General features: G+C 30.4%; 2 protein-coding genes across 2 annotated transcripts; both read left to right on the top strand.

Moving 5' to 3' along the window:
- The first annotated feature begins 2,184 nt into the window (after positions 1-2,184).
- Mgr (prefoldin subunit mgr) lies at positions 2,185-3,584 on the top strand. Its single transcript, XM_072895218.1, has 3 exons — positions 2,185-2,277; positions 2,760-3,297; positions 3,418-3,584. Exons 1-2 carry the CDS (start codon positions 2,200-2,202, stop codon positions 3,246-3,248), a joined length of 567 nt encoding a protein of 188 aa, XP_072751319.1. The 5' UTR covers positions 2,185-2,199; the 3' UTR covers positions 3,249-3,297; positions 3,418-3,584.
- Positions 3,585-5,889: 2,305 nt separating this feature from the next.
- LOC140666757 (transmembrane protein 267) lies at positions 5,890-8,341 on the top strand. Its single transcript, XM_072894276.1, has 2 exons — positions 5,890-6,319; positions 7,808-8,341. Exons 1-2 carry the CDS (start codon positions 6,032-6,034, stop codon positions 8,135-8,137), a joined length of 618 nt encoding a protein of 205 aa, XP_072750377.1. The 5' UTR covers positions 5,890-6,031; the 3' UTR covers positions 8,138-8,341.
- The last annotated feature ends 259 nt before the right edge of the window (positions 8,342-8,600 follow it).

Below are 8,600 nucleotides of genomic sequence, written 5' to 3'. Positions count from 1 at the left end.
GGCGCATAGATCATGATGATGAGCCGTAACGAGTGCGAGTCGAGCGAACCGACAGGGCGATCGTGTATGGGGTACAGTACGCCTGACAGGAGCATGATCTGAGTGCGCGCTCGCGCTCGCGCTGAGTGAGTTGGAGGTCGGAGGTGTATATTGGCCATTTCCGCAGGAAGCCCTAGGTAACCTGTAACCATTGAGGTTCTAACTGAACGTGCCACGGATCTATGCTATCGTTTCATAACATGCCAGTGCTCTGGATTCGCGCCCGTGTGTTGCGCGTCCCCGAAACGCAACTATCTCCGCTCCCGATGTGCCTCGCGTTCCTGCGAGTCGCGATGGAAAGAACAGAATTAATCTTTCCTGATTAACGTTGCATTGGATTATTCAAACCTAGAGACGTACGGATCTCTCATATTTTAGTAGTGTGAAAGATTAAAAATTTTTGTTAAAATAGAAACAAAAGAAATCATGCACCTATTTTGCATATGATTGCAATTTAGAAAAATGCAGTCTTGTATTTAAAAGTTTACTTCTTTCTATTAATATTCAAAGCTTATAATAATCGATTCTGAAATTCAACAGCAATTAATATTCTAATGAAATAATTTACTGAAAATTTCAATTTCAAAATACGATTTTTGCACATAATATTTGATTGCTTGCAACTCAACATTTTTTAGAATATTTTATATTTTATGTATCTATTAAGTTAACTTTTATATTGTAATTCATTTAAACGTTCAGAAAATTGTATTGAAATTGCTGTTTATTCAAAATGATAATATTAGGAAAAGTAATTTAATAAAATGTTTAACATTCTATTTTATATTTTTTTAAAATGTTGCATTTTGAAAGTAGAAAGTCTAAAAATTTATGTATATTTTCTTTTCAATATATGATGGACGAAAGATAAGAAAACTTTTCATAAAAACAGTAGCTCGATAAAATCAAATATTATTGACTACTGAATGAAATAGTGTCATATGTCAAATATATGCAGCGTATTATGATTTATATGATGTTTACTCTTGGAATCGAAGTATTTTCCAGCATTTTAGCTTGACACAAAATGTGACAAAACTATTAATATGCTAATTGCAATGACAATGTAACTGGCGTCTAGTTCGTAGGTAATGGTAATTTGTCGACGTTTGTTTTGCATGCAAGACAATTGTGAAATGAATGGAGAGGCTTTCAGACGCGAGTTGTCTAGACGACACTCTAATCCAGAGATCTACCCTACTTTACTCGATACACCAACAATTCGGGTCTATTAGGCCCAATAAAGTGTATCAAAGAGGAGGAATGCGCCCCGTGTCAATGGTAAATGTGGTGTCCGTTGGACTATTCGTTTGTGTGTGCGCAAATGCACACGAATGCATGTGGGGTGCGGGTAGATGCCTAATTTAGATCGCACGTAACTATCAGGGTTGTTTCACCATGATAGGTGTATCACACGTTTATATTTCGAAATCTAAAAAAAATGTTATCACGCACATACAATTTTTAATTTATAAAAATTATAAAAATTAAAATCACAGTTATTCTGCCAAATTTAATAATGCGCTTTTTTATATATATTTCTTGGTATTATATAAATAAAACGTGATAGAAGATCTTTATTTTTCAAAAAATATTTAAGAAGTATAACATTCATGGGGAAATTATATATTAAAACTATTATATTACATTATACATAACTTGGGAAAAAAATATGTTTATTTTTTTAATATTTTTTTAAATAATTTATATTAATATTTAACAAATATATAAATTTAAATATAAAATTAAAAAAGTAGAGAGAAAAGAGAAATAAGATTTTAAAAATATGTGAACGCACATAAACACACATTTTATATATATATACAATATATATAATTAATATTTTATATATACAATAAATCCATCTAAACGGCCATATTCCTGATCTACAATTTGTGGATATATAGCACTTAGTAGGGATATGAACCGATTGGTTGATGTCCATGCTACATCCATAACTGTTTTATCATCGAAAATGGATGTGACAACGTAGTTCCAGGCGACCGTAAAATAGATATACGCACCGCTAGTGTCCAACAGTCCAACCTAGAGAAAGCTTATATTCGTATGGAAAATGGTAGCATGACTCCTCAGCCTCCTCTCTGGTAAAAGTATCTGTATTCTGTATATCTATATATAGTACAGCAGAGCAGAATCAAGATGGAAGACAATAAAATTGAAATCGAGCTCAATGAAGATAGAAAATCCTATGCTGGAATACCAGAAGCCGATTTTGTAGTAAGTGTAATTTATTAATGTTTAATTATATGCACGTACTTAGTATATATATTTACAACATCGAAATTATTATTTCTAAAATTGTCATTAATCGGTTTATAACCAATCATTTTAATTAATCCATATAAACATTTTCTTTATGCAAAAAAAAAAAAAAAAAACATTAATAAAAAAAAAATTAGGATTTAAAACGCTTTACCTTTTATTCAATTAAGATGATTTTTTTTAAGATAATGTTAAGTATATTAATTGATCGAAATTTTGATCAGATATAAAAGTTTTCTTTTCTCTTATTCATTTCGTTTTATTATTAATCATTTATTTTATATTTCACAAAATATTTTGTACAATTGATTTATACAAGAAATATGTTGCATTTCCTGTTTACTTTTATTTACATACTCCATAAAATTATAATTAAATATCTTTTTTTATTAAAGTTTAGTATAAACTTAAATTATTTATATGTTATACAATTTCAGGATGATGTTGAGGCTTTTATGGCAAAACCAGAAACTGAATCTGTAGACAAAGTACTCAGGAAATTTGATGAAAGCCATGGAAAGTATAAATTTATGGAATATAACTTGGTTAATAAGAGAAGACGATTGAAGGCACAGATACCAGATTTAGAAAGATCTTTAGAGATGATTGAGAAATTGCAAATTGAAAAAAACAACAGCCACAATTTAGAAACGCAATTTCTATTGTCGGAACAAGTGTATGCAAAAGCTGTAATACCACCTACAGACAAAGTATGTTTATGGCTGGGAGCTAATGTGATGCTAGAATATACTCTAGATGATGCGCAAGATGTTCTGACCAAAAATATCGAGGCAGCTAAGAAAAATTTAGGATACGTAGAACATGATCTAGACTTTGTTCGAGATCAATACACAACAATGGAAGTGAATATGGCACGTATTTATAATTGGGAAGTGAAGCGCAGACAAGCAGCAAAACCTACATGAGATTATCAATCTCAATCCTGCTACATAAATTTCGCCTAAAATCCAAGAGGTAATCTTCTAAGAATTTAAAATATTATTTTCCATTAAATTTCTTTAAATAATATTTTAACACAGTGCAATTTGTTACTTCTTTTACTTTACAATACTTTTAATGTTATTCATATTTCAGGGTATCTATGTTAAGACTAAAGTTTGAAACACAGAGCACCATTGAAAATTCTGAAATTAAGACCTGGAAGATTATTTAATGATAAATTGTCAAATTAATATATACATCACTACAAATATGTTTGAATTCACAGTATATTCTGCCATTTTAAATATTAATATTTTTCATATAATACTAACAATTTCTTCATAAATTTACTTTATTTGCATTTGTATCTATGTATTGTGAAAACAAAATTCAAGTTTTAAAATAAAATTATCAAATTATCAGTAAATGTACATATATAAAAATTGAAGTCCCCTATAATAAACGTAAAAGAAATATTTATTTGTACTTTGAGATCTATTCTATGTAAACATATTAAGTATACATATAACTTCAACAGGTACTTTACACAATGAATTTGTTCTTAGAGAAGAAATAATATGTATGAAAATTAAGAGGTAAAGTTTCCATTTTCTTCTATAAGAATGACTAAATGAACATATGCAAAATGGAATGGCTTACACAAAGTTTAGTAATTTACCTTATATCTATTTTCTTAAATGTGTTTTATAATAATAATAAGGCACATATATAATAGTTAAACTGACTTCAGAAGTCAGTGTCCAAAGGGGACTAGTATGAACTCTGGTTAAATATAATTTTTTTCCATCTTGGTTACTCAGCCATTACTTCGTCTTTAGTCTGTTCGTACTTCGATAATTTTGATTTCAGTTCAGCAATTTTGGCTCTGGACTCTTCCAATTCTTTTTTCAAGTTGTCAATTTCCGAAGTATTATCTACAATACCTCCAAGATTTTTGCGTATATAACTATAATACAGATAAAGAAAAATAACTGTTCTTCTGTTTCTGTTGATAACTGATACAAAATTAGAAAAGAAATGATTACTTATTATATGATAATTACTTATTACATAATAATATAATATAAAATTTATGTTTTATATGATTCAAAATTTAGAAATATTTTTCTTGGAGCTTAATTACTGTACATAATACATATTAAAAAAGGATACTCCAAAGCATCAGGTGGCTTTTCTGTTTCTTCGTAGAGTGACACAAGGATCTTTGTGAGAGCATCCATGACGCCACATCTTTCTAGATAGATACGAAACTCTTCCCGTTTGGCAGTGATAGACTGTAAAGCAAAATAAAAATGTATATTACTCCTATATAAGAAATAAAAAAATTTAAAATTTTCTCATATTCAAAACAAAGCAGTGCAAAGCATAATATTAAACATAAGCATATAAGTAACTTTATATATTGCAAATAGTAAAGTAGCTTTGTAATCTAATCATCAAAAAGAAATAGTTATAAAACTAAAGCCTACGACTTAATTGAAATTAATGACTAAATGTATTTCGAACTTTCTTTTTGGAAGAATCATTTCCAAGTTGAATTAATATATCTAAACTTTGTAATATCCAAAATTTATATATATAATCTACACGGATAAATAATATTATTTCTGATTTTTATTTGAGCTACACAGAGGTTAAACGATAAATAGTGTCATTTGCAAGCTACTACTAATCAGCAATATATTAACAATAAAAATTGCTAAAATTGTTCTCTGTAATCATCAGGAGCAATTTTAGTAATTTCTATTGTTTGCTACACAGTCTTTTGACTACATGAGAGTCCAATCAAAATAACAACCTATTTCTTGGAAAAAGCATGTACATGTGTTTTTAATATAATCTTGTGTATTTAATTTGCACGTGCTTACTCCGCGATACCGGCAAAAAAATAAATATTTAATACATATAATATGGCCGAGACGATCGGCATTACAGAATTAAAACAATAGCATGTGTGATGCTTGAATCAAATCTCGTGCCAACTCGACACGAATATTACAATCTCTTGAAAAACATATTAAAAATATATTAACAACAAATTAATTCACAAAATAATTACCATTTTGATGTATTTTTCGGTGGCTTCTCTCTCAAATTTTCCAAGGGAAATAATCTTCGAGGATGTGCTGAGAACAAGCTTACCCCTCGAACGAAGGCGTAGTCAAGTCAAAATAGCGTCTGTCTCTTATCACGCCCTACGGATTGCAACCTGCAACCAAAATATAGATAGCGACTTATTATAGTGATTTACACTCGCGGGAAACTTCGCAATGATTCTTGGCGAATGCTTTAATAATAATATAAAAAGGACACCGTGATTATTTGGTTCTCGCAAAAATCGATTTTTACGAAAGAACAACAGCTTAGGGAATTAAATAATCATATTCATTTCGATATATACTTCGAACTGTTAGGAAATAGAAGAGAGATCAACCATAAACCTATAAAGATCAAGATCGTGGATCGCGGCTTTCGTTTAACCTTGAAGTCCTCCTACGAGAAGAATACGAAATGCGAAGTTCCCTATATCAGGGATGCCAACATCGAGAAATGAATTATGCATGGATATACATTCCCTGCGCGCGCAGAACGTCATCATCATGGCGAATCGTGTTATCGCTAGTTACGTTTCGGTTTACAGTTGTCGAGGTCCCGCGTGCCGCAGCCGATCGTGTGGCCCGGTTTTACAATCGAACGTGATCGTTAATTAATTGCCGATCGGTGATTGTAGAGAAATACATGCGCAATGTGGCGGGCGACACGCGAGCTTTGGTTACGCGCCCTCCTGACGTGCGCAATCGGCGCGTGCTCGATTCTCGGTGATTTTGGACTCAAGTACGGCAAGAACGAGTTGGAGCGCGCGGTGTTTGACAACATGACGCACGCGACGGTGGGCGGCCTCACGTGGACGCTGATCGTCGTCCTGTCACGAAAGCCACTCGTCCGCGAGCTGGGCAGTGTAGCCTCCTGCTTCTTGCTGGCGTCCTTTATCGACCTGGATCATTTTATCGCGGCAGGTAGTTGGCATATTCATGTAAGTAAAATAGATGCAAATCAAAATCTCGCTCTGAGCGTCGATAAGCTTGTGATAAGATATTTTTATTCTTTTTGTGCCTACGTGCTCATGTTGTGTTTCAAATTTTGCAGAAATAGTTTCTCGCTAAATATTTATCATCTCAAAGGTTTTGAACTTCTTGTAATTCCTATGTTATACAAGACGTTAACGCATTGTTTGATCCATAATACTATTAAGAATGACAAATCAATTATTTAATGAGTATTGCAATAGGCCTGTTAATACTAATGATAAATATTATTTTATAATATTTGTGTTCTATTTTATATATATACATATATATGCTTTAATATTTCATGTTTATTTTTATTTTCAATTTATTATACATTCGTGTTGCATATAATAGAAATTAGTGCTCGATGGCGTCATGAAAGCCATATTTAATTCGTATAAAATCACGGAACTTTGGAATCGGAGCGCTGCTAACTAAATTGGAATTTGAAATTGGTATATCTTCGCGCTCGTTTACAGTTTGCGCGGTTCTTTCAGTGATGTTGCGTCGGGACTTGTGATGCAAATCTAATCGCGATCGAGCATTGTAAATATTAAAATAGTAGTCAACAGATTGCTGTGATTAATCGTTATTAGTTGTAATTATATTATGGTGCGATCGTAAAAATTATTTATCTTGTCACTGGTGAGTTACAATTTTGATTAATCGAGAATATATGTCGTCTGCAAGTAAACGCGTAATATCGAGAAAACTATCGGAAGTGTCGAAAAATATCGAGCGATTACCGTAATTATACATGGATATAAATATATTGCGGCGGTAATGGAAAAATTCCGATAGAACGACAATTTTGTCAAGTGTTGTATTAAATGTATTAATAAGCTTACATAGCATAAATTATCGGGTGATTATCATATCATGCACAGAAAATAAATATCGCGTTAAAATATTGCAAACGTGTGACAGTTTTGTCAAGTGAACTCCGTGCGACTGTAGCGTCAAGCATTATTAAACAAATTAATAAAATCACTGATAAATTTAATCTTCGAGAATAAATATTATCTACAAATATAAGAATATAATATTACATTATATTACTAGTTTTTATATATAGAATTATTTGTGAATTTATTAATTGTGAATATATATCAATTATTATTTTTATTTATGTAATTAATATAAAAAATTGCATAATGAGTATTCTTCTCCTCTAGCTATATTGTTGAAACTGTGTGCACAAATAAAATTAGAAATATTAAATAATCATTAAAAAATAAAATGAATATGATTTTTTAATAGAAATAAAACATAAATATAACTAAATTAATTATAAAAAATTATGGAATTATGCTAATTAAATTATTTTATATCGTTTATTGTCAATTATAGCTACATATTATTATATAATAATATAACTCATTATTTATATAAATATGTAGCTACTATCTATTTGTATATTTTTTCTGCTTCTAATTTTATCTTATTTTTTTCAGAACGCCACGCATTTGCAGAAACGGCCATTCTTGCATTGTACCACGGTTCCTATTACTCTGTGGATACTTTTCATTTCCTTATCCAACACTTTTCACTCTCCTATACTGGAACACACTTCCTGGATAATACTGGCTTCCTTCCTGAGTCATCACATTCGAGACGGCACCAGAAGAGGTCTGTGGTTCTGTCCTTTCGGATCTACCCGTCCTATTCCCTACTACCTATACGTGAGTCTTTGTATGTTCCTTCCTTACATATTATATTGGCTCATGAACCTGCATACATTTGGGCAAAAGAGTAACGACAATATTACTCTCATAGATGTATGAGACTTGTCCTATAATATTCTATCCACAAAGTACAAACAAAATTATGATATTTTTTTAAGATTATATAAATGATATTTATTGATTAACTATTGCTTAACGAAAAGCAATGGTAATTATATAAATCTCGAATATACATTGAAATGAATTAATATATTATGAAAATTAGGCAGAAGAGGTAAAAATTAGGCTCTGAGAGAAATAGATATTTATAGAAACAAATTTTTTAGAATTAATATAAAGTGATATTCATTATTTAATTTTAGCTTTAATCATATACGAAATTTATTTAACATTGAAAATAACAAAATAAATATACAGTTATAGATGATCACAATTCCATATAATTGTTTTATTTAAATACATGTTAATAATTTTAATTAATAATTTTAATTTTTATTATATGTAAGTTGTAATTATTAATAAACGTAAAGAAAAGTAAAAATTATTTTAGCATGTTTTTTAC

Source organism: Anoplolepis gracilipes, chromosome 6 (assembly GCF_047496725.1).
Source record: "Anoplolepis gracilipes chromosome 6, ASM4749672v1, whole genome shotgun sequence".
NCBI lineage: Eukaryota > Metazoa > Arthropoda > Insecta > Hymenoptera > Formicidae > Anoplolepis > Anoplolepis gracilipes.
The sequence above is the reverse complement of the archived record's forward strand: the minus strand, read 5'-3'. Positions and strand labels throughout refer to the sequence as shown.

Coding starts and splice junctions, on each gene's coding strand:
- LOC140666757 (XM_072894276.1), top strand. CDS start 6,032: ATGTGGCGGGCGACACGCGAGCTTTGGTTACGCGCCCTCCTGACGTGC. Junction 6,320..7,807: donor CAGGTAGTTGGCATATTCAT/GTAAGTAAAATA, acceptor TATTTTTTTCAG/AACGCCACGCATTTGCAGAA.
- Mgr (XM_072895218.1), top strand. CDS start 2,200: ATGGAAGACAATAAAATTGAAATCGAGCTCAATGAAGATAGAAAATCC. Junction 2,278..2,759: donor TACCAGAAGCCGATTTTGTA/GTAAGTGTAATT, acceptor ATACAATTTCAG/GATGATGTTGAGGCTTTTAT.